The following is a 27,578-nucleotide window of genomic DNA, read 5'->3' as shown; positions in this document are numbered from 1 at the left end:
CAAACATAGAATTATTAAGATACCTCACACATGCTTCTAGTTGTAAATATATTATTCACTTGATCCCTAAATTTAAAGTCATAAGCACTTGACCAAATCTGAAGGTATGCATTTTTTATAAAGCACTCTAATTCTGAATGTTCCAGCATAACTTCAGTTTTTGTTACTTATTTCCTCTATTTTTAATAATTTGTAATAGTATCATATTCTTTACAGCTGAAATTTAAGAAAAAAAATATTGTTTATTTTTGAGAGAGAGAGAGAGAGATGGAATGTGACCAGGGGAGGGGCAGAGAGAGAGGGAGACACAGAATCTAAATCAGGCTCCAGGCTCTGAGCTGTCAGCACAGAGCCTGACACGGGGCTTGAACTCACAAACCATGAGATCATGACCTGAGCTGAAGTCAGACACTCACCTGACTGAGCCAGCCAACCAGGTGCCCCCTTATAGCTGAAATTTAAAATGTTGCTGTGCTTCTCATGATTTTTCCTTTTGACACATAATTCCAATTAACTAATGCATATGACATTAAAAAATATAAAGAATCTCTCTTTGCGTTCCCCCATAAGAAGAAAAAAAACACTCTGTCTCTCTCCTTTGTACTTCCCAAGTCTCAAATACATTTAATGTCAGAGAATAAAGCAAGTGTTTAGGTGTTTTATATTCATTTCATAAACTAAAAATATGGAGATTGAAGTTGTGCTCTTACTGTAGATTCTATAGTTGTACCATTAAGGAAATGGATAAAGTATTTTGTAAAAAGTGTCTTATTGTCTTATTTTTCTTCATTTTAAAAGAGCAAATAAATCTGAGTGAGACATAGCTTGGTAAAACAAAACTGAGATTTGTTTATGTAGTTATGCTCTAAATTGCTCTCCTGGGTCTTATGTGTTTTAAATATTGAGGCCATTATTACTTACTAAAGTGTTCCAGGTAAAAGCTTTTAGTTTTTATTACTCATTTTTCTGTGAAAAAGCTATGTTTTGTAAATATAAGGAGTCTGAAAGTATTAAGATCTTCCTTAAGTATGTAGAAGTAATATAGATCACTAAATGAGATTTTTATTAAAGGCACATCGCACAGGGTCTAGCACATGGTAGGAATTAAAGAATGGTAGTTGTTATTATATTATTTTATTTATAAATATTTTCCTCACATTGAAAATTTGTTTTTTTTTTAATGTCAGGAAAGTTCTTTACATTTTAATAAGTAACATAATATTTTCCAAAAGTATATGGTACCTGAAAAATAAATTATGTATTTGTATATGTCATTTCCAGTAACCCTTGAGCAATGTGGGGATTAGGGGAACCAACCCGCACACCCCACATAGTCAGAAATCTGAGTTTAATTTGACTCCCCCAAAACTTAACTACTAATAACCTACTGTTGAAAAGTTACCAATAAATAGCCAATTAATATATATTTTGTATGGTGCATGTATTATGTATGTATTGTATTCTTACAATAAAGTAAACTAGAGAAGAGAACATGTTATTAAGGATGAAAAATGCATTTGCAGTACTCTATAAATATATATTTATATTATATATACATATATAGAATATTAATTATATCTTTATATTATAGTATATATACACACACGTGTGTATGTGTTTGTATATGTGTGTGTGTGTATATCTATCTATATATCTATCTATAGATACAGATATAGATATAGATATAGATATAGATATAGATATATATCATTGTCTCACTATATAGACCAGATATTTACTCAGAGAGCCAGGTTTGCTGTGATAATTTTCACCCATTTTAGTGAAGCATAGGACAATTACTTCAAACTGGATCCAGGCACTCAACAAATACTTTATAAATGAATAAATAGGCACAAGCAGAAAAAACATTGAAAATGTTTTATTGGTTATATTAACCATTTTTCCAAGACAATAGAGAACATGCAATGAGACTTCATTTTCAAGCCAGGCAGGTGCTATTATAGATGGTTGTCTGTTATACAAATACTAAACTCCTTAAATTCATTATGGCCCTTGGCTCACAAGGGTGATAAGACTTTTTGAATATACTGGCAGCGAGACACATCTTATTTCTGGAAAAAAAAAATGCTTTTATGTGGACAATCCAAAAACTTGATTATTTACTAATATTAAGAATCACATTTGTATGGCATAAGTTTTATTTCTAAACATTTAGATCAGGGATCACAGTTTCTGTGGGTAAGGGGTTTGAACAGGGATTAGCTGAGTTCTCCACGTGGGGCTCACAAGGCTACAGTCATGACGCTGGCCAACTTGGGTCTCATCCAAGCTCAGGTGATTGATAGGTGATTGGTTTCCCTATATCTGCAAAATTTGTGGTGACTGACTTCAAAGCCTTCAGGAACACATGCCTCTGATGCTTGTCTTTTTTTTAAAGGATACTCTGATTGGGTCAGGCCCATCAGGATGTTTATTATTATTATTATTATTATTATTATTATTATTATTATGTGAAAGACATCTCATTATCAAACTAATCACATGATAGTCCACCATATTGACAGGCTCTATCCACTTAAAGGGAGGAGAGCATATAGGGCATGTATACCAGCAAGTGGAAGCTTAGAAGCCATCTTGCATGTCTACCTAGTATGAAAACAAATATGTTATCAATATAATATACATTATTAGTAGTCAATATAAATAAAAATGAGATATATGTATAATTTTAAAACTATACAAATATTGTATTCCCATTAAACTGCCAATTTGCATAGTGTTATGATCTACAAAATGTATTCTCACTCTATACACTTTCCAGTTTCCTTTTCTCTTTTTTTATTTTACTTGATCCCAGATTTTTCTGCCCTTCTGTAGAGGGTTTTTAATACAGGCCTCTCTACTGTCTATGCTTTAGAAGTATCTATCTATTTTATTATAAATTAGCTTATCTTTTCACCCAATTTTAAAAGTAATATTCATATTTATAAATCTCCCAAATAATAACAAAAGAAAACATGACTGTAGTATATGAAATAATTCTTACATGCCTATGAAACAAATAAGGAAATCTATTATTTTTTCTATGTCACTAATAAACTTCATTGTTACTTAATCAAATGCAGAGAATTTTAACAGATCAAATATCAGTGATATGAGAGTCAGTTACTCAGAGATAGTACTTCTAAGCATCTTTAGGAACAACAGTTTTGATAACAACCACTTTTTAAGTGTGGACAGAAGTAAATGAAACTGAGCATATTGATGAGCAGTCAATTTCTTAGGAATTTTATAACTGAGACATTTGAGATATTCTTTTGTTAATGTGAATAATTATTTTAACTCCCTTTTGTAACTTTATTTTGAAAAAAATAGAGAAGAATTGCAAAAAAGTATTTGTGTTCTCCTGCATCCTCCACCCAGATTGCCTTAATGTTAACATCTTATATTCCTTAGCAAATGACCAAAATTAATACATTAATATTGATATGATATATGAATTATACTGCAGACTTTGCTTGGACTACCTTTTCTTTTTCCTTTTTCTGTTACACGACCCAAGTCAGGATCCCACCTCACTTTTAGTTTTGCTGTTCTTCTTAGAAGTCTTATCCATTCTGTGCCAGTTTCTCAGTCTTTCCTTGCCTTCAGGCTTTAAGGAGGACTGGTCAGGTAATTTGTAGATCATCCATTAACTTGGAGTTGTCTGATATGTTTTTACTCATTAAATTGAAGTTATTAATTTTTGGCCAAAAAAAAAAAAGGCACAGAATTAATGTAGTCTAATACGAACCATGATATTGACATGTCTGTAACTGGTGATGTTAACCTTGATCACTTGGCTAAGGTGTTGTCTATCAAGTTTCTCCATTATAAAGTTACTGTTGTGCTCTTTGTAAATATTATATATCATGGGGGGAGATATTTTAATCTGTGTGCATACATATTTCTCTTTTTTTTCTTTTCTTTTAGATAACAGTTACACATAAGCCAATGGCAAATATTTCTATTGCTAGCTCAATAAAAGTGCAATTTAAATTTACTAATATTATTTACAAATAAAATACTTTAAATTTTAAAACAACATTAAGATATAAAATAAAATATTGTAATCCACATGAAATTGTTCTTTATCTCCAGACAGGATTTTAGTTTATAGGGAAGATTTTAGAGGATATATAAGAGAAAAAAAAAAAGGCAGGGAGGGGGGATACCAAATAGATTATTTTAAAAAATGGTGGGAAAGATATCCTAAATTTCCTGTTGATAATTAAGTAGAGCAGCATACTTGGAGAATAGGAGATAATCTGTCATTTGAAAGACAAGATTATCACAGAAAGCAAAGCAGCCATTAATTTTTACCTTTCTAATGAATAAAAACTATGTGTTAAGATCAATGTATTGAGGTTATCAACTCAACTTAGGCTGTGTAACATAAAACTTACAAGATTTAAAATACATGCAACTTCATTTTAGGGAAATTCCACATTAAAACAAAGGTTATTTAATTTCCTAGTGCTGACCTCTAGCCATGTTATTTTTCCTTGGCAAAAAAGGTCAGAAAACACTAGTCTTTGAACCAGTTATGTATATTTCCTTCTAAATGCAGAAGAAATTGGTACAGAATGGGTGGCTCCTTATTTAGTATGATTTCAGAAATCTAAATGTCTGTTTTAAGCAGACAATATGCTCTAAATTTTTGTGTGTAGAATTTTTCCTTCTGGGTAGGAAGTAATCTGGTAAAATAAAAATGTTGTACCAGTCCTTTATGAGCTACCAACACATTAGCTGGATTAATTATCTATGAAGGGTCGGGGTGGTGAGGGCCTGGACACAGCATCAGTGTGTTTTGACAGAAGAGTTACAGAAAGTGAATGGCCTCTGACTTACAGCATCCCAGTAATGAATTCTGAATATCCAGGGAGCAGTAATACTCTAAAGCAAACCTGGAGAAGATCAGATAAAAGGACATGACAGGAATGTACTAAAGGGTGTGAGGGCATTGGAAAAACTAGATGACATTTTACAGTTTAGTCTTGGGCATGACAAATGTGTAACACAGGGGTCACTGATACAAGCCCCAGAAACCTTTCACTTAATTCATTTAAGGAAATATAAATATATATATATGTGTGTGTGTATATATGTGTATATATATATATATATATATATATATGTGTGTATATATATGTATATGTATATATATATACATATATATGTATGTACATGTAATATATGATATGTGGTAGCTCACATAATTAAGTATAAGCCAAGCAGTCCTTAAGAACAGAAATATGGTAATCTCAGAGAACTGAGATAGCAGGGCTTTCTAGATAATTTGCAGCATCCAGTGAAAAATGAAAATGGGAGAAAGTTCCTCATGCAAAAATTATGGAGAATTTCAAGGTGGTGACAGCAGACCATCAAACCTAGTGTAGGACCCTGCTAAGAACCACATCCTGTGACAGGATGCAAGCCCATGAATGTGGCACTAGATTGCAGGAATGAATGGATTAGCTCTTTGTGTCTCTACTGTTAGAGTAAGTCAGCTGCAATGGTTCTCTGTCTGTCCCTGTGCTATGTTGCTTAAGATTCATATTTTTAGGGACCAGAGTTTATAGGCCATGCCCAAGTCACATGATCATGACAACAAGAATTAGAGGGGCCTTGTTAAGCAGTCCCATCAAAACTGCATGCAATCATGGAGGAAAGGAGGGACTTTTGTAAAGGAAAATAAAGGTATTAATAATAAGGTATTATTAATAAATAAAGGTATTATTATTAATAATAATACCAGAGACAGGGGGAAATATTCTTCATGTTCAGGAAAAAACAACAGATGTTCCCATAAGAAAGAAAAAAAGAATCAATTGATTCTCAAAAGAATCAATTATGACCAGTTTCTAAGAAGTTGCCTCTAAGAACATGAATAGTTTTTTTATAACATTTCTCCAGTAAAACCTCCCATGGGTCATAGATACTCAGCTTTAAGTACCCCAAAATTGTTAACTTCGATGATTCTAAGAGACATTCTTTTTCAAACACAATTTTTTAAGTTAAATTTCCCAATATAAGTATTGTAATTTCCTACTCTTCTATGAAACTATTGAAGAATAAGATTAAAAAAATGTTTTGGATAGAAAAAGGAAATTTTAAAAAATCATAAAAACTACTCTGTGGTAAATTAATTTATATTTTCCAATAAGTATGTATTTATGACTTTGAGTGTCTGACTTACTGAGGTCATTGAATTTTTGACAATCAGATGTCTCTAGTGAGAGCAGAGGGTTAGGATATGGACTCTGGAAACAGAATCTTTGAATTTAAAGACCAGTTTTGCTATTTGCATTCTGTCTAGTCTCTGTGCCTGAGATTCCTGTTCTGTAATTTATTAATATGATAATTGATTATTAAAATATCTTAAAAGGTGACATAATTTAGGGTATAATTAGAATTGATAATTAAAGAAAACAAATTTTATTCTATTTTTAGGCAAATGACAAAATATAAAACAACATTGTAATTTTGGGAAGACTTCTTTTAGGAATGGAACTTCATTTCTTTCTGAGGAATTTTTTTTCCTTGTTATTCTTCCTAAATGGGTAGCTTTCTCTGGAGAGCAAAAAGTAAAATGGAGGTGTTCTTTTATCAGTGCTTCTTCAGTTGTGTAAGGAAAAGGGCTGGGTATTTTCTTTTTCATCATCATCTCTGTTTCAAAAGCAATTGGACATTGATACCAATCTGTGTTTCTGTTGCTTGTGTAAAAGAGAAACAAACCTATGCTACCAGCAACCACTGTTATCTGGTTTTAAATGTCAAGTACACTTCAGCATAGAAAGAAAGAAACTGAGATAACATTCAAAGAGGAATATATTAGAGCCAAAGATAGAGTCCAAGAATCTAAGTGTCTGTGTCTTCAAGACAAGGGTTAGGAAAAGATTCATCAACAGAAGCCTAAAACATTTTGCAGCTTCTAACTTATCTAACCTTGTGATTTATAGCCACATATCACATTTATATGTATGATGGTAGTATTTGTCTGTGTTGGTGCTGTGCCGATGAATAATGGAAAAGTAATTCAGCTACTTTAAGCTGAATCATTTAAATCACTTCAGCTATGCCATTCTCACTTTATGTCATGCCTTTCAAGGTCTGGGCTCATATTCTTTTACTGGCCTCAAGGATTTTTTGTTTGTTCCTTGCAACAGATATTTATGCTTTGACAGTTCTGTGATGTATAATTATGTATAAACTATGTTATATGCTTTTCATTTACACAAATAACCTGGCCTATTATTTATATGTGGTTTCTCTATTTCAGAGAGAAAAAAGGTAGACATCCTTTATCTTTCATGTCCATCCATGGTTAAGTTTTTGATTGCTTAACAAATAATCACATTTGTAGAATCAGTATCATTTGATGGTGCTGCTTATTTACAGTGTGTTTTTACTTATGACAATGTTTGTTAACAACATTTAGCATTGAGATTTGAAATTAATTCAGCACCTTTTTTGAGGCAGTTTTGTAATAAGCCATCCAGACATCTTTCTAGGAAATTATTTACTATGTTATTTTACTAAACCTAGTTTCCTAGGACATAACAGCTCTTATGAGTGCTTAATAAGTATGTTTTGAAAAGAAAAGAAAAGAAAAGAAAAGAAAAGAAAAGAAAAGAAAAGAAAAGAAAAGAAAAGAAAAGAGAGAGAGAGAAAGATCAGATGAGTTGAGAAAATACAGGGTTAAATGAAGTTAGTAGGATTATTTACTAGGATTTTTCAGTTATTATTATGTTAATACTACACCAGGGATTCCTAAAGATTTAAACATATTTGATCATTAATATTTTTTAAATAAAAGTTTTGTATTTTTTAGTCCCTAAATTCACATCTGTGTGTTATACAGGAGCAATCATATTATAGTATTGGGTTTGCAGGGCAAGCTATGTTCTAAACACTATGCACTAGTTAACCTGAAAATAAGAGAGATAAACAAGTGTTTATTTGGGATTAAAGAATTGCAATTTGGGGAACACAGATTCAGGTTGAAACTCATATAGTGCCTGCTTATAGGTTGAAAGCAAGGGCTTTTATGAGGAAGAAAGAAAGGAGACAATTACATACTTTGAAGAAAAGAAACAGTTTTCTATGGATGCTAACTAAGCTATCTGGGTTATACATTGACTATCAGATTCTGTCTTCAGAAAATCTACAATCAGTTTGGTGATATTCATTCAGGATATTCATTCTTCCACTGACTTCTCAAGCAGTTGCTTAAAACAGTTGTCATTTTACCAAGTCCAAAGGTTTAGGCCTGATTCAAACAAAGATGGGTAAGTGAGTTTCTCTGCAGTGGTCACTCAAGCTCAGTTCTTAAATAGCCACAGTCATATCTTTTTTTCACACTGCAACTGCACTTTGCTCTAGCCATTGACAGCCTGGTCTATAGCTTTGTGACCCAAACCGAAAGATATCTGTAAGTTTGATTAACTGAATTATGGCTCCCAATGTACTCCTAATATCATAATCGACTATTAAAATGTCTTAAATATTGATATAATTTAAGATTTAATTTAGAACTGATATTTAAAGAAAATAGTACTTACCTATTGATCACCAACTCGTTGATTTTTCAGGTGTTTTCTAATTTTTCTTAATCTTTCTTCAGGCTGAAAGTTGTTACTCATTCCAGTATACTCATGATTCCAAAAGCCACTTAATTTCTGAAATTACAGCTTTGGGACAGCTTATTGGCTAGAGCCTAATTATGAGATCATGACCTGAGCCAAAGTCGGACGCTTAACCGTCCGAGCCACCCAGGCGCCCCTTAATCTCCTTTCTGTAGCTACCCCTAATTCACTGGTCCAGAATATTTTTACAACCTTGAAAAGTTTTGCTTTGGTAAGGTTCCAAAGATAAATCTAAAAAGTGCTTCATGGGAAATTGTGATATATAAACCTGTTACTTAGGATTAATAAGGTAGAATTTTTAGCACATGTGTTTATGTAAGACTGCCATCTATCAAATAATTCATTCAACAAATACTCATCTTTTAATTTATTTTTATTTTTTAAGTTTACTTATTTTGAGAGAGAGACAGAGGGAGTGAGCAGCGGAGAGGCAGAGAGAGAGGGAGAGAGAGAATCCAAAGCAGGCTCCTCACTGTCAGCACAGAGCCCAATGTGGGGTTTGAATCCACAAGCCGTGAGATCATGACCTGAGCTGAAACAAAGAGTTGGACGCTTAACTGACTGAGCCACACAGGCTCCCCAACAAATAGTTATTAATTCAACCAATACTTACTGAGACACTGCTAGATGCCAGACATTTGGAAATACAGTGATCATCAAAAGAGGGACTCCACCTTTTTGGTGTTATTGTCAAAGAAAAGAGGCAACTCTAAAGCCTGAGGTAGTAGGAAGGATTGAAGGGGACTTCCTAGGAGAGGGGTCTTAAAGGATAAATGTAAATTAGCCACACTCTATGAAAACTCATATATATCCTTGGAAAAATTATGACCAGTGAGCATACGAAGACATGTTTATTCTGCTACTGCACTACATGTTTGCCTTGCAAAGGCTAACTGTATGCATGACACAGCAAAATGGGATTATGACACAGGGGGCTGCAGATTAAGCCCTGGAATTAACACATTTAAAATCAACCCACATCATTTGTGTGTATGTGTGAGTAGGCCTGCCAGGATATTTGGGAATACTTGATTTTGTGTCATATAGAAAATCTTATTTTTCTAGTTGAAATTGAGCATAGACTATAACAATGCCTTTGTTGCTCACCTAAAGAATGGAATATGGAGAATTTGCTTGAGAAGATAGATGTAGGCTTTATTAATTTTTCTCAAATTGATAAAGTTCTGGGACTCTAAAAGTTACTCAAAGTCATAATCTCTGACTCTTAGCTTTGAAAGTATTGAAAGTTTTACAGTTTCTTAGGCACTATGTATTAGGCCAATAATTTTAGGTATTGCCTTTAATGCCAAGCTACAGAAAAAGAATTGATTTTCTGTTTGGGAGCCCTACTTCCTAGATTATACTTTCGTGGCTGTCACTTATTCCACTGTGATTGCCAGATCTTGAACATTTTTAAAAGGTGAAAGTCATAAAACAATCTTTTAAAAGTAAATAGTTGCCTGTAAGTTGTATAGTTTTTAGCATGTCATTAGTGGCATATATTGTGTTAAAATTTTACTTAGAGACAACTTGATAGCCACTTTTGATATGTTGTGATCAACCCCAGCTGCTTATATTTGTAAAATATTTCATTTTATAAAGATTACTTAGATACCTAGAAACAAATTGAAGACATTCTGTTGTTTTCTGTTTTGAAGAAGATCTAACACAAATGTTCAGAACCAAATATACAGTCATATTTTTATAAACTTTCTCTTGAGTTATATATATATTTTTAAAATGTGCTCTCCTTAAATGGTCATAAATTGAGATTTTTACATACAGGATCTTAAAACAATAACATTAGGTTCTAACTATTTTCTGTGATAAATAAGATGCATTTTATAGTGGTAGTTTCATTCCAAAAAAATAATCACATCCCTTCATGATATGGATCTGAAGCAAGACATTGTATTTTTGTGGCTTATTATCCTGATACTGAAGGGAAGAGGGCCAGAAACAAATAGCATTGGAAACAAAGTTATTTTCAATAATGTAGTTTCAACCTAAAATTAATTCTCATCTTATTGATACTACTGTACTAAAAATATGAAACTCTTATTGTTGAAAAGAAGTTTATTTAAAAAAGGAAGAAGAAAGTTCATAATAGGCAAGTCTTTACACTTGACTCTATATTTACTCTATTTTTATTAGTGAAATGCTCTTTATTTTTTTTTAATATTTATTAAATTTTTATTAAAAATTTATTATTAATAAATAACATTATTTATTTGTTTTTGAGAGAAAGAGAGAGAGTGGGGGAAGGGCAGAGACAGAGAGGGAGACAGAGAATCCCAAGCTGGCTCTGGAATTGGGGCTCATACCCACGAACCATGAGATCATGACTTGAGAGCTGCAATCAAGTGTCAGAACCTTAACCAACTGAGCCACTCAGGTGCCCCATGAAATGCTGCATTTTAAATCACATGTGAAAACAAAAGTAGAGAATGAAAGGGAGAAATGTGAGTGACATCAATGGCATGCTGGAAAGGTACCAAACACAATCAAGTCATTCTTTACTTTTTAATGCTAAACAAGTACTTTCACACTTTTCATGAGCAGATTTGCACTTTTCTAAAATTTTAAAGAAGGAAATTATGACTTTTCTATGGAACTGGAATTGTTACTATTTATAATATTCCCTAAGAGTGTAACGAAATATCTCACTATTCCAGTTTACAGCTTAGAATAGATAAATGCATGTATATTTGAAATTTTAACCTTACTAAAAGACGATGGAAACAAAGAAAACAGCACTGAACTAGGAGTCATACCAGAGTTCTTTTGCACCTTCTAGCGTGTGGCACTTAGAAAACTAATTTAGGCTTGAGCTTCCCTATCTATTAAACACAGATGTTAAACTAGATGTCCTATAATGCTTTTTCTATATTGATGTAATAATTTATTTCATGTAATTGTGCAATAAAGTTAGGTGGATACATTAATGAACAAGAGAGATAAGTACTGTTTCTATGTCCTTAGAACATACTAACCTCAGATATAGTTACTAAACAAAGACATACACAAGTGATTATGTAATCTCACTACTATTGCTAGGCTTAATGTTCTTAGGAATATATTCTTTAGTAATTATACTAGTTAGCATGGTTTCAGCTTCAAGTAAAAGAAACAACTAGCTCAAAGTGTGTTAAACAGTCAAAAAAATGTTACCATGTCCAGTAAGAAACCTACAGTTAGTGAGTGGGTCTTTTCTGTCAGTTAATTCAAAGAAACAATGACATTATCAAGGAGCCAGGTCTACCCACTTTTTTCTCTTCAGTTTGTTTTCACAGCTGAGTCTCTTTCTATGCAGAATCCATCAATAGTTTCAAGAAGTAGATTACATCAAAATAACATTCAAAGGGAAAAAGATCTTTCCTGCCTTTTCCTGTGTCTTTTTTTTACCAGAGAGGAAACATGTCCTTCAAGAACCCCACCAGTCTGTTTTTTCATGGAGCCATGATAGAGCCAGAGTTTGAACAGACTGGGGAGTTTTTTTTTTTTTTTTTTTTTTTTTCTTGTTTCTATTTTAAAGAAGGAAGGAGGTGTGAATCAGTAGTGGACAGACAACCAACAATGTCTGCCATATATATATATATGGTCCGTGAGTTCGAGCCCCGCGTCAGGCTCTGGGATGATGGCTCAGAGCCTGGAGCCTGTTTCCGATCCTATGTCTCCCTCTCTCTCTGCCCCTCCCCCGTTCACGCTCTGTCTCTGTCCCCAAAATAAATAAACGTTGAAAAAAAAAATTTAAAAGTGAATCAGATTGATACTTGTTTTTTGTTTTTTTTGTTGTTTTTTAAGCTTGGAACTCTCATCGAGTGCTGTAATGCTTCTTTGCTCCTGGCAGATACTCTCCTAAATCTGCATGGGCACTGCAGCTTCTGTTTTTTCAGACTGCATCCAAGTTCAACACCCTGAAACCACTACAGTGGCAACTCATATAATTATTGCTGTTTTAACTTTACCCTTTTGGCATCCAGAAATTTTTCTGTCTTTCCTTCCTGTGCTGTAATATGTTTAAAAATAAATGTTCTTATAATTCATCCAGTATTTCTTCATATTTGGAACAGGAGGTGGAGTATAAGTCAGCTTAATCCAGTGTGTTCCCAGTGGTCTCTGCAAATCAATATTTTAACTGCATTGTGTTTAAGTGCTACAAAGGAAGGCTTAGCATAGAGAAGAGGTACCTGTGTGTTTTTACATAGATGCACAGGGGGTTTCCTTAAGAAGTGTTGTCTTTTAAGCAGAGATCTGAAGGCACAAGTGTAAGCAAACTTTTTATGCAGATAGAAACACATACACGAAATTCCTGAGGCAAGACGAAGTTTGTCACATTGGAGGGCCTGTATGAAGGCTGGTGTACTTGGAGCTTAAAAAACAAGGAGGGGCGCCTAGGTGGCTCAGTCAATTAAGCATCTGACTCAGGTCATGATCTCAACCTTTCCTGATTTTGAGCCCTGCTTAGGGCTCTGACAGCTCAGAGCCTGGATCCTGCTTTGGACTCTGTGTCTCCCTCTCTCTCTCTCTCTGCCCCTCCCAGCTCACTCTCTGTCTCTCAAAAATAAATAAACATTTAAAAAATTTAAAAAAATCCAACAATGAGACAGTTGTTAGAAAATAAGGTATGGTAAGGCAGACAGTTGCTAGATCCCAGAGGACTTTGTCTCTTATGTTATTTGTATTTTAGCTTGCCTTTCTCCATATCTTGCTTTTTTCTACCCATCACTTCAGGTGGTAGTGAAATCCTCCTCAAATGTAAATTTATATCTAAATTGAAAGTGTTAACCAGTTGTTATAACCACTATACTACTGTGCAGGGAGGGATGCCGGTTCTGACCTTTCAGTAACGAAGCTAACTATCCAACTATAAAACAATTTGATATACAAGTATTTCCCCCCAAATGACACTTTCAGTGAACAATATATTTCGAAAAGAAATATGAGAAAAACAGCTTATTTATCAACAATAGGCTTCCTGTGGTTAGTTTCTTACACAGACAGTTTTTAGTTCTGGAATGCCTGTCTTAGAATTATTCAAGCTAAAATTGAATTTACCATAGATAACTCAATCCTTTTTAAAATGAAAATTAAATAAAAATAAGTTTCCAAAAGGAAGGTTTTCAGAAACTATTATTTTCTACAGATCTACTTAATGAAGCTTTGGAAAGAGGTGTATGCATATGCTTATTTATTATGGTGGTCAAAAAAGATTACATTTACTTTTTCATTCCTTGGAAATCTGCTTCAGAAATTACAGCCATATTATAAAGTGTAAATCATTGAGATCCCTTATGGCCATAGATATGTGCTATAATGAAAGGTGTCAGTGCACTAAATAAGGAACAGCTCCTTTGACAGATAAGGGCATCAATCCTTTGCAACTGACATGATCTTGTATTTTGTTAGTCATTGTGGCCATTATATTGGGAGGTTTCCAAATGATGTGGGTGGAAAGAAAATTTCTCACTATCAAAATGATAGTGCTCCTTCTAACTAAATGAGAAGAAAAAATCATGAAAATCATTTTATTTTTTTCTCCCTGATAAGGAAGATCCTTTAATCATTCTAAGTTTATTTTAAGATATCCATTTTCTTATTAAATTTGTCATATTGAAAATAGAATTGCAGCAGAACTGTTCAACTAGCTTGGTAGAAAATTCCAGTGACAAAAGTACAGAGCCAGTTCACTGTAGTAGTTTAAGTTAAATGTTTAAAGTGCCAGTTAAAACTCAAGTTTTTCAAGCTGAAACTTTCAAGAATACATCTAATGTAACGTTTATGAGCTTTCCTGTTAATTTTACTCAAAACCTTCATTTTTGTGGTACTTACAGACTGAGAAAGGTCCATAAGTTTAAATTCAACTTTATCTAAATGTAACAGAATGATCCTATGTACGCTTTATCTGAACAGCTTAATTTTAATTCCTATGCTAATCAAAATACTTTCTCTCTCTCTCTCTTTTAAGTTTATTTATTTATTTTAGTAATAAATTAAATTATTTAATTTATTATTATTAAGAGGCAGAGAGGGAGGGAAAGAGAGAGAGAATCCCAGGCAGGGTCCACTCTGTCAGCACCTGACATAGGGCTCGAACTCATGACTCCTGAGATCATGACCCCAGTCAAAATCAAGAGTCAGATGCTCAACCAACTGAGCCACCCAAGTGCCCTTCTTGTCTCTTTGATTCTAGCCATTCTGACGAGTGTAAGGTGACATCTCCCTGGGTTTTGATTTGCATTTCCCTGATGATGTATGACATTGAGCATCTTTTCATGTGTCTGTCATCTGTATGTATGTCTTTTTGAAAAAAAAAAATGTCTATGTCCTTTGCTCATTTTTTGATTGGATTTTTTGGGGTTTTTATGGTGTTGAATTGTATAAGTTCTTTATGTATTTGGATCTTAATTCCTTATTTTGTATATCATTTGTAATATATTCTCCCATTCAGTAGGTTACCTTGCCATTTTGTTGATGGTTTCCTTTGCTGTGGAAAAACTAAGCATTAAATTTTTAGTTATAAAGACTTGAACAGTATTCATGAGCAACAAGGCAAGTGTAAATATTACTGAGCAATTCTACTGAAGATTCATGGAGTTGGCACAGAGAGGGTTCAGTGGAGATTACAATGTCTTTGTTGTTTATTTGTAGTAGTTGTGATTAATGACCCACTGTATCAGGCCTCAGTATTCCCCCTGACCCAACCCCTACTTTTTTGGCCAAGTTAAGGGACTGTCTATCTTTTTTGTTATAATGCATATTTTTTCACTCTTCTGAAACTATAATCATTCAGAGAGTTGGCAGACAGAGTGGTATATGTCCCAAAGTGCACAGATTTTATTATCTAGTGAGCCCTGCTAATGCAGGGACAGGACAGTATGTGAACTAGCTTTATCCTCCTGGCATTATTATGGACGGTCTTTGTGAGAGGAAACTATGGGTTCATATTAGAGACTTTTCCTTTTCTTGTCAAATACAGGGATTTTTTTTTTAGGTGAATTTACCCAGAATCACTTGGATATTTTTGGCCCAATAAAAGTCTATTGTTAAAAAGGTTGAGTTATAAAATATTTAACAATTATAAACCTCAGGGGCCAATCAATCAGAAGGTAGCTCATAAACATACAACAGGATGGCTGTGTTATCTTTTGCAGCTGAGTAGTAGCCCTGTTTAATAGTCTGTTTCACGACCTCAACCTAATTAAGAATGATTTTGATTATAGTGGTCTCGTAGCCAACTTTTTCATTTAGAAGTCAGATGTTTTGAGGTGAAAATATCTGTTTTTCATATGTGAAAGAATATTGTAGTTGACCCTTGAACAACCCAGGGGTTAGAGGTGTTAACCCCCTGCACAGTCAAGAATCTGTGTGTAACTTTTGACTCTCCCCCAAAATTATCTACTAATAGCCTATTATTGAACAGAAGCCTTATCAGTAACAGTCAATTAACACATATTTTGTATGTTATGTGTATTATATACTGTTTTCTTACAATAAAGTAAACTAGAGAAAAGAAAATGTTGTGAAGAAAATCTTGAGAAAAAAACATTTATATAATGTACTATAATTATCAAAAAGTGGACCCACACAGTTCAAATCCATGTTGTTCAAGGTAACTGATATTCTTTCAGTACCACATACTAATAAATGTGGTGAACGTCTTGAGGTCAGTGACTATATCCTGTAAGCCTGTATCCTATTATCCAACTTCAGCCATTATTGCTCGCTGGGCACAATATGGATGTTTTGTATAATTGTGAAAAAATGCCATCATTCTCTCGTGTTGGAATTATGAATACATTCAGTCTTTTGAAGTATAAAATAAATAGCTAATTTATCTCCTAAATGAATTTCTGTATATAGCCCATTCTTAACTATCTGAAAATTATAGAGATTCTTAGATTTGTAAATGTTAAACTATAATCCACTGAACCTCAGTAAACTCCTGAAATTAGTCATGGAACTTCACACCTGTATGGTTTCTAAAACGTTTGTCAGTCTTCAATGATGTTTCGATATATGACTGGACAAAGAGGTTCAAAGAAACAGCAATCTAACTAAAAGGAATTTTAAAAACATGCGCTTAATTACTTTATTGTAAGCGTGTTAGGAAATTTTGAGCCATGGGTGGCAGCCTTGCAATGCATAACAGATCACCTTGCAGAAAAATTTGTGTATGTAGGTGACATATTGCATAGATTATTACCAAAATTTATGCTTTATTCATTTGCTCATTATCATATTCATTTTTTCAACTTCAATTATATGCTTACTTACTGAGTCAGCCTAATATGCACCAGACACCAGGGTAGTTCACAACTAAAACCTGATAAATTTTTGAAAATTCTGTCGTAAATGAACTATTATGCATACTGTGAAATCTAAATTTTATATTCCATTTTATTCTTATCAGTCTTAGAGAAAATAGGATAGAAGACACTAACATGGGCATTTTGACAAAGGGTCTCAGAATTTTCAAAGACTAATACTAAGAGGAATTGATACACATCACAAGGAATTTTTTTGTAGCTCACTACTGACATTGATCAACAACTTGGAAAAATACTGCTTTGAATATGCTACATTGTAATTTTTTGTTCTTTTTTTTTCTTATTAGGAATCTTTCCCTGAAATTAACAAAAGACATTGATCAGGAAGTCAGGTGTTCCCATATGAGCCGAATGCCCCCCAGTCCATCTGCAGATTGGCCCCTGCAAGGTGTGGAAGAAAATGGAGGCTTAGACTCTCTGCCTTTCAGATTGATGTTACAGGACTGCACAGCTGTCAAGACATTATTATTAAAGATGAAGAGAGTTCTTCAAGAGGTAATTAATGGTTTACTCTAAGATTAATGTCTCTCAGTGCTAGTAGACAGTGGAGTCTATAGACTGGTTAGTGCCTGCTTCTTTCAATAATTAAGTGAATGACACTGAGCAGGGGTCAGGCATTGTCTTGCAATTTAGCGCTCTCCTTTGTCAAATGAAGGACATGGAGCTCTGGTTTATAAGGTACTCTTAAGCTCTAGAATTGTAAGATTCTATAAAGGAAGTGAAAAAAAAAAAAAAAAGAATAAAGTGACACCAAACCTGGGCCAAGTGGATTAAAGAGAAACAGGCATCAGTTATTAAGTTACATTTCTATGTTGCTATAAAGCTATTGAGAGACCTATTAAATGGACTTCATTTTAATGATACTGAGGCTTTATTTATATGATACCATAAAAGTAGTTTAGTCATCTTTGTTCCAGTAAAAACAGTCTAGTAAAATGTAATCTGAATGTTTGACTGATTTTACCCACTGAATACAGTTGCCCTTCTACATTTGTGCTGTTAGATGATGTTAGGAGAATACATGATGGATTATTTCATCTTTAAGGCCAGTAATCAGCCATCCTTTAGGATTTAGGTATGTTATGGATTATATTATTTTTTAATGTTTATGTTTGAGAGAGAGAGTATGTGTGCATGCATGCAAGCAGGGGAGGGGCAGAAAGAGAGGGAGGCAGATGATCCAAAGCAGGCTCTGCTCTATCAGCACAGAGTCTGATACTGGAACTCGCTAACCATGAGCTAACGAGCTGAGCCGAAGTCCATGCCTTACTGACTGAGCCACCCAGGCGCCCCATGGATATATTTTTATAATTAGATCTATTTTGGGGGGGATTTCTATAAACAGCATACACATTAACATTATTTTAGATATGTAAAGTGAGACGTCAGAAATGTTAAATATCTTTTCTCCACTAGGTGTGAATTCAAGACAACAGGTTGATATTTCTGACTTCAAAGTCACTCGACTTTTTACTATATCCCATTATTGTTCAATTGATTTGTCTTGATAGGAGATGATAATAAATAATGTAAGAACAGAAAATATAACTATTTAGAATGAGTAGTATCATGGCTTCCTTACAAAGATGACCACTAATAACACATGGGTAATGATAATAATGCTAGCAGCTACCGCTAGAGGCCAGAATGGAATCAGAAAGAGAGAGGGAATGATGCCATAGACTATTGGGGTTATTCAGTCATGTGTTCTTATCAGATGTTAAAGTAAAAACTGGAAGAAATATCTGCATTCCATACCGGTTTATATTGCTAGAATCTATGTAGGTGGGGTGCAGGAGTAGTGGTTTTATTTTCAATCACTGTTAGAATTTCAGGAATTTTATGAGCTGGCAGTTAAGGACCTTCATAAAATTAAATTATATACACTTATGATGAAGCACATTATATTTTTAGAAGGGTAATCTGTACTCAAAACCTATCATTTATTATTTATTTTACTATATTCTACTATTAACTACACTCATGCATTTATTTACATCTATTGGCTCTATATGTGAAAATATAACAGTTACTGTGCATATTTTTCCAATTTTAGATTCATTTATGTCATTTTGGCAACTTGAAATCAGCCACATGGGAATATTATGCCACCAAAATTAACAAATACTACAAATTAGGGCTTCCAGTTTTTGGTAAGCCTATTAAGTAGTTAGAGCATACTACTATATGTATGACTATGAGGTCCCTGTACTGACAACCTAAGTGTTTTGCTGCACTTGTTAAATCTCCCTGACCTTTGGCTTAACATGCAGCCTGAATCTCTTTGAACAAGGCAAGCTTAATAATAGCTGTTATATTAAAAGATATTAATCTCAAAGTCTGTAATGTTCATCTATTCATCTTTCTACCTCTCCCTTGGTCTGAGTTTTAATTAAAAAATCAACAAGTAAAAAGGAAGTAGGAAGAACAGACAGGAAGTGTCAAGGGGTTTCCTTAGTGTACTTAATTTCATAATTTAAAAATATTTAGTGATATTCACTGTAGAGTTAATGTTCTGAATATATTGCAATTGTCTTTATACTTCCATCTGTTTTTATTCATTAAAGAACATTTGAAGAAACTGAAGACAATTTATTTTGAAAGCTCATGTATAATGAGCAATAATTACATGTTTGGTAAGCCATTCAGAGAGCAGGGTCTTATTCTTTATTGTCAACACGAAAAGCAATATTATGATTTGATTAACATTGACAACTGTTCTAGTTGTTTTTATAATGAATGCCTTAAAAGAAAATTGTTTATTTAAATATTCTTAGGGCACCTGGCTGGCTCAGTCGTTAGAGCAGGTGGCTCTTGATCTCAGGGTTATAAGAGCCCCACACTGGGTGTAGAGATTACTTAAATAAATAAATTAAAAAAAAAAAAAAACTGTTCTCTAAACCAGGAATTTTCCAATGACAATCTACATTTCCTTACTTAATTTGAGCTTAATACCAATTACTCATCTTAGATTAACAAAACTTTTTTAATATAGAAAAATTATTCTTATTTGATGGTTACATTTTTATGAAATGTAGTCCCACTTTTATACACAGATTATTTTTTAGCTGCAGAAGATCTCAACTATTTGATGTTTAAAATAAAAAGGAACTAATGAGTTTAATATATCACATTAAAAAATGCTCCTATTTGATGTTTTTCCTAATGATGCTCTGTTGATGTCTTAAATTTTAATTCTGAGCTGGGTTAAATGTGAATATTTTGAGTGGAACCTCACACTTTTAATTTTGTCTCCCCTCTTTGAAGATAAGTTACCATTATTAAAATGCATGTGCATATTCCCAACAACCCAAACATTAACCCCTTTATTAAAAAAAGAAGACTGACTTTGGGCCCTTAGAAATTCTATTGTCATTTTTAGCATTAGCGATAAAAGTGACTGTAGCAAACGGGGAAACTATGCCATTTTTTTTCTTCCTCTTTTGTTATTTTTTTCCACATAATTCTATTAGCTGTAAAAGAAGAGAATGTTTAATACCTACAGAGATAGTTTCTGTTCTGTTTCCTTTTAGTTTGCTCTGTTTCCTTTTTGTACCCCTCATGAAATTTGTTTGCAGTATATGGTAATTAACCAAGAGGGCTACTGGGAAGAGATTTCAGGTGAGATGAGTAGTATAAATTTCTAGAAAGATAACAACTAATAAGAATATTTACCTAAGGTCATTTGTAATCCCCCACTGCTACCCATGCCTTCTTAGTTTATATTTAATAAATGAATCCTGGGAATGTACCTAGCAAACTTCCTGAATCAAGAGACATTAAAAAAAAGTTAGAAAAATGTTAAACAAATTTTAAAAAGTTAATATCATGAGATGAATCTATTCTAACAAGGTAACTATTCTAACAGTGTGAAAAATCAGAGAACCATTTATTTGAGAATCAGTATAATTTATAAAACCATGCAAAGTTAGGCTTGTAATTGACTAAAAAGCTTATTTTCCTTTTTTCTTTTCTCAACAACCTAATAATTCAAACTATTTAATTTTAATATCCCCAAAAATAATAATAACAAAATTTTCAAAGGTATTTTTTCTTATTTTTAATTATAAATTTAATTCACAAATATATGATGAAATTTGGAATGTTTTGAACTTCACGATTCATCACTATTCAGTGGACATTTAAGAATTTTTTGTGCTTTTTTAAAGATATTTCAGTAAAATGATTCCAATGACTTAAAAAAATTTTTTAACATTTATTCATTTTTGAGATAGAGACAGAGCATGAATGGGGGAAGGTCAGAGAGAGAGAGAGGGAGACACAGAATCTGAAACAGGCTCCAGGCTCTGAGCTGTCAGTACAGAGCCCAACGCGGGGCTCGAACTCGCAGACCACGAGATCATGACCTGAGCCGATGTCGGACACCCAACCGACTGAGCCACCCAGGTGCCCCTGTTTCCAATGATTTTATAACTGACATTTTTTTCTATCAGCACATGTCAAGAGCAAATGAAAAGCGTATAGAATAGTAACACCAGCAATGGATAATTATAGACAGGAAAAGCAATTATGGAGTCATAAAGTAAGGAAATTTACCAAAAGCAAGCAATTACCCATGTAAATGCAGATAGCAGTGTAATAATTAGACTTCACTTTATATTTATCTTTTGAAAATAACAAAATCACGTTTCTGCTATCTGCTTTATGTTTGTTTGTTTTTGCTTACTAAAAAATTTGTTTAAAGTAAAAATTGGAAAAGAAGTACTATTAAAACTAAAAACACAAAAAAATGAATGGCTGTACTGTCAGACATGTTACCAGAATTAAAGACCTATGTTTCATACTGATGAAAGAGTCAGTTCATCAGGAAAACATAATCATATATGTGGATGGCTTATTTAAGTAGCTTATAAATTTATGGTGTAAAATATGATAGAACTAGATGAAGAAATAGACAAATTCATATCATAGTTGATTTTAACTCCGTTCTCTAGCATTGATAAAACAACTAAACGAAATCAGAAGAGTTTCAGAATATTTGAACATTACCAACTTCTTTAACCTAACTGACATTTATAGATTACTACAATTAATAATAGAATTATACATTCTTTGCAAATGTGTCACCAAGACAGAGTACATGCTGGGTCATAAAAAAGTCTCAATAAATTTCAAATGTAGAAATCTATGGAGTACATTTTTTTAGAACAATGGAATTAAATCAGGAGTCAGGAATGATAAAATAACAAGAGATCAAATACTTGGAAATTAAACAACCAATTACTATATACCTCATGAATCAATTTCAAACCTCAAAGGAAATTTTAAAGTGATTTGAGTGAGATGATAATGATGGTAATATAAGATGAAAATCTAAACTTTGTGGTATAGCATTGCAACCATGCTTAGAAGGAAGTTTATAGTTTTAAAAGTTTATATTTAAGGGGTGCCTGGGTGGCTCAGTTTATTGAGCTTCTGACCCTTGATTTTGGCTCAGGTCATGATCCCAAGGTCATGGAATCCAGTCTCACACTGAACTTCCACTGAGCATGGGGCCTGCTTAACATTTTTTTCCCTCTGTCCTTCTCCCTTGCTTGTGCACTTGCTCACTCTCTCTCAAAAATAAAATACATATATGAAAAAATTAAAAGTTTATATTTAAAGGAAGAAAGTGCTATAATTGACAATCTAAGTTTTTTGTTAACTAGAAGAGCAAATTAAACCTAAGGAAGGGACTAGAAAGAAACATGAAGAACAAACTTAATAGAGTTGAAATGAGATAATAGAAAATTTATGAACCCTAGGGCGATTCATTTGGTTAAACATCTGACTCTTGATTTCAGCTCAGGTCATGATCTTGTGGTTCCTGTATTGGAGCCCCATGTTAGCTCTGTGAGGATAGTGCAAAGCCTGCTTGGGATTCTGTCTCCCTCTTTCTCTGCCCCTCTCCTGCTCACACACAAGGACAACATACTTTCTCTCAAAAATAAACATTTAAGGGGCACCTGGGTGGCTCAGTCAGTTAAGCGTCCAACTTTGGCTCAGGTCATGATCTCACAGTTTGTGAGCTCGAGCCCTGCGTCGGACTCTGTGCTGACAGCTCAGAGCCTGGAGCCTGCTTCAGATTCTGTGTCTCCCTCTCCCTCTGCCCCTCCCCTGATCACTCTCTGACTCTCTCTGTCTTTCAATAATAAATAAATGTTTAAAAAAAATTAAAAAAAAATAAACATTTAAAAAACAGGAAAATTTATGATCCCCAAATTTTTTTTTTGAGAACTTAAAAAAAAAAAAAAAAGACTCTAGAAGAAAAAATAAAAGAAGAAACACAAATTACTAATATCATCAATGAATCAAGGCAGGAATAATCAGTACAAATCTTAAAGACATTGAAAGGAAAATAAGGTGATATTATTAACAACAGTATGACCACAAATATAACAATATTGATGAAAAGCACAAATCTCTTGAAAAATCTAATTTTCCAAAATGACACAAGAAGAAAGTAAAAGTCTGCATAGTCCAATTTCTATTAAATAAATAGATGTTATTATTAAAGGAAGGAAAAAAAGGAGAAGGAGGAGAAGGAGAAAAATCATTCACATTAAAAAAAAGAAAAGCAAAGAAAAAGCCCAGGAGTTTCAGTGCTGAATTCTATCATACATTAAGAAAAACTTAAGATGGGGGTGCCTGGGTTGCTCAGTTGGTTAAGCTTCCAACTTCAGCTCAAGTCAAGATCTTATGGTTCAGGAGTTCAAGCCCCATGTCAGTCTCTGTGCTGACAGCTCAGCCTGCTTTGGATTCTGTCTCCTTCTGTGCCCCTCCCCCACTCTCATTCTGTCTCTTTCTCAAAAATAAATAAACATAAAAAGAAAAAGAAAAAGCATTAAAACCTTAAATATAGGAAATAAAATGTAAAACTACCTCTATGTCTAGTAGATGACATGGTGGTTTATAGACAGATCCCTAAGAATTCTATTAAAAAGTTTATAATATGCCTAATAGGAACAATAAAACGTGGATTTAGGCAGGTTCAAGGATACAAAAATAGAAAGTTGTAATAAAATTATGTATTGCTCCATAGAAAATTATCTGGTGGTCCAAAACAACAAATGTTTGTTATCTTATGATTTGTGTGGTCAGGACAGTGAGAGCAGCTTATATACTGGTTCTGGCTGAAAGCCTCTCATGAGGTTGCCCTCAAAATGTCAGCCATTGCTGAGGTCATATGGAAGTTTGGCTGTATTTGAGGATTCACCTCCTAGCTCATTCATTAGCTGTGGCAGGAGGATTTAGTTCCTCACTGCTGGTGGCCGGAGCCTCAGTTCCTCACCATGTATGTTCCCATCTGGCTTCCCAAGAGTGTCTTGTCCCAAGACTATCCAAAAGAAAAAGCATGATACAAAAATGAGCAGTGTCTTTTATAATCTCATCTCAGAAGTAACATATCAGTTTTGTGAAATTTGTTGGAAATAAAGGCCAGCCTTGCTATTAGTGTGGGAGGGTACTATACAAAAGTGAAAAATCACTATATAAAAAAAAAAAAAAAAGTGGCCTTGGCTACACAAGCTACAATAGTCTATCTTTGGGACCCCAATGATGATGCATCCCTCACAATTCAAAGTATATTTGCCCCTCCCTGAGGGCACCCAAAGTATCATTCCATTACATCATCAGAGTCTTTTCCTGTAAAGGCATGTGAAGTTGTAGATAAGGCTTAAGTAAAGCAATCCAAGTTCAGTTCTCCATTCGAAGATCTGTGAACTAATGCATAGGTTAGCGGTTTCTTGTTTAGGCCTCAGTACCTGGGAATGATTCTTCATGGCTTTTAGGTCTGCCTTCGGTACTCTTGGTTCTACCCTCCAAGTCATTCTTTTTTGTTTTGTTTTGTTTTATAAAGTTAGCACATTATTTGCTTCTGAATAGTTATCCCATTCTTACATGTGTTTGGAGATGTTGGTTTCCAGAGAAGTCTTCATTTTGTAATGTTTCTGTCCCTTTAAGTCCAAATTGCAGAATGTTTCTATGAATAGAATTCTCTTAAATTATTTTTGGATCTCTTATGACTCTTATTAGGAATTCATCCATTCCATTAGATATTCCATTAGATACTCCATTAGACAAAAGCCACATCACCAAACGTCTTCAAAATAAACCCTTCTTGAACTTGAAGTAGCTGATGAACAACCTGCTTAAGCTTTTGAAAAATGTCATTGTTTGGTTGAGAGGATCTGTGAGCCATGCCCTAAAACCTCTAGCAGGACACCTTTTGTCTGGCTAAACTAGGTATTCTGCAGTGCTACCTTTCTAGCTTTCAGAATAGCTCTACTTCTAATAAATTTCTGTGGTAATAAAAAAAATGTTTACATCTGGCTTGGTATAGTTGGTGTATAGGCTTGTATTTTTATCAAAGCTCATCAAATTACACACTTAATATGACACCATGTGGAATGTCATCACATAACTGGTAACTCCCCTGTCAGTGCTTCCATTTTGTGGAATTTCTGTTCTTCCTTTGGGAGACCTGTAAATGAAGTATGACCATTTATCATGCAGATGTAGTTAGAGCACTATTGTTGATTCTTATAAATTGTTATTAGAGCTTAATTTTCTTTCTCATTAGAGTAACAAGTTTAAAAAAAAAAAACAGTGTAACACAATCTTCATGTGAAACAAGGGATCCCGTTCTATACATCTCAAAGTATCCTCTGGCTTAGATAATAGCATATCTTAGATTCACTGAGAATGCATAGGTTACTGAATAAGAATATTCTGCTTACAAGAGGTGTGGCTCTTTATAAGACTATAAAATTTGATCTGGAAAATAGATAAGAAGGGAAGGGAAGAATAATTCCATGGCTCTTCTGTTATTTAACTTTTGATAGTCCTCTAGGAAAGATTTGAAAAGGCAGTGAAAAATCATTTCCTAATTCCCAGCCCCATTTCACTAACAAAGTCCCCCTGGAGGAAATATATTAGATGATAAAGATCACAGGTATTTGAGATCATTAAGATCTTCTAGGAGTGATTTTCACTTCTGCCACTTAATAGCTGCTACAAGTTGATTAAGGTTTTGGGTCTCTATTTCATCATATGAAACTTTATTAAATATACCATAAGGTTATTTGGACAATTAAACAATAAAAAGGTTATGACACTGAGAGTGTAGGGGAAAGTATCCATGAATATGAGTTACTGCGGTTACCTTGTTTGTGTGATCATTAAAGACTATGTCAAGCCAGGTGACAAATATTAGAGATGTCTTAAATACTTGGAAATATGCTAATAAATGTTCTTTACTAGGACCAAATGTTGTATTTATTGAATAACAATTCATTATTAATCATTGTTAATAAAAGTTATGTTAGTTGAAACTAAAGATAGAAGTATTGTTCCCATTTATGGTTTTCTGGACTTTCAACTGAGGCAGTACATTTAAACTGACATTCTCTGGCTAAAGAGCTACTGCATGTCAACTAAATTTCCTGTTTTCAGTCAATATTAAAGAAAGGTTTTTACAAGTTAGAAATGATTGTAACAGATCATGGTGGTAGCAGTTGAGGCAGTGAGAAGGAAAACAATGTGTTATGTGTTTTGAAAGTAATGCCAACAACAATTGCTATGGATTGGAATTGGGTGGTGATGGAAAGAGGAAAACAAGTGTAACTGAGACTTGTAACTTGAGTAATGGGCACCTGTTCTTGCTACTTCCTGAGATTAGGAAGAGTAGGAGAGGAGTAACCTGTGTGAGACAGGAAGGAAACAAGTTCTGTTTTGGCCAGGTTAAGGTGGAGGTGTTCATTTAGAAATATAGGGACTGTAGCAAGTAGAAATTCAAATTAATATGTCTACGAACCCAGAAAGATTAGGGCTAGAAATATAGATAGAGTATTCAAGATTATGTAGATTCCGTTTAAAGCTACGGAAGAGAGAACTTGTACCTAAAACCAGAGCAAGATGCTCCAGTATTTAATGATGGAAAATCAAGAAAAAGAGTGTCTGATAAGAAGGGAAGAATACTAAGTTTTAATGTCAAGAAGTCAAGAGAGAACATGGCTTCAAGAATGGCAAGTTGTGGGATGGTGCTGTAAAGTAAGTATGACAAGAAAAGAAAAGAAAGGAAAAGAAAAGAAAAGAAAAGAAAAGAAAAGAAAAGAAAAGAAAAGAAAAGAAAGAAAAGAAAAGAAAAGAAAAGAAAAGAAAACAATCAATGGCTTTTGGAAATCCATTAATTCCAAAAGTAACTTACCTAAGCACTAGGAATTTCAGTATGTAAAATGACCTAGTAGAAGTGTTCATTTATAAAACAACAGCCTAGGGGCACCTGGGTGGCTCAGTCAGTTAAGCTTCCCACTTCAGTTCAGGTCATGATCTCATGGCTTGTGGGTTCCAGCCCTGCGTCGGGCTCTGCTGACAGCTCAGAGCCTGAAGCCTGCTTCAGATTCTGTCTCCCTCTCTCTCTGCTCCTCCCCTGTTCACTCTCTCTCTCTCTCTCAAAAATTAATAAACACTAGAAAGGAAGGAAGGAAGGAAGGAAGGAAGGAAGGAAGGAAGGAAGGAAGGAAGGAAGGAAGGAAGGAAAGAAAGAAAGAAAGAAAGAAAGAAAGAAAGAAAGAAAGAAAGAAAGAAAGAAAGAAAGAAA

At 33.8% G+C, this 27,578-nt stretch overlaps 1 protein-coding gene across 5 annotated transcripts in view; it reads left to right on the top strand.

Moving 5' to 3' along the window:
* The window catches only part of CCSER1 (coiled-coil serine rich protein 1), a 1,345,367-nt gene that overhangs the window by 412,305 nt on the left and 905,484 nt on the right, over nucleotides 1–27,578 (top strand). For all 5 annotated transcript variants that reach the window (XM_040478447.1, XM_040478431.1, XM_040478439.1 and 2 more), the window contains exon 6: nucleotides 17,266–17,473. In XM_040478447.1, coding sequence (XP_040334381.1) covers nucleotides 17,266–17,473 — 208 coding nt within the window. The remainder of the gene's footprint in view (nucleotides 1–17,265; nucleotides 17,474–27,578) is intronic.

The sequence above is a fragment of the Herpailurus yagouaroundi genome, unplaced genomic scaffold (assembly GCF_014898765.1).
Source record: "Herpailurus yagouaroundi ecotype Mexico unplaced genomic scaffold, PumYag 28, whole genome shotgun sequence".
NCBI classification, from domain to species: domain Eukaryota; kingdom Metazoa; phylum Chordata; class Mammalia; order Carnivora; family Felidae; genus Herpailurus; species Herpailurus yagouaroundi.
Note: the sequence above shows the minus strand (reverse complement) of the source record. Positions and strands in the feature narration are given on the sequence as shown.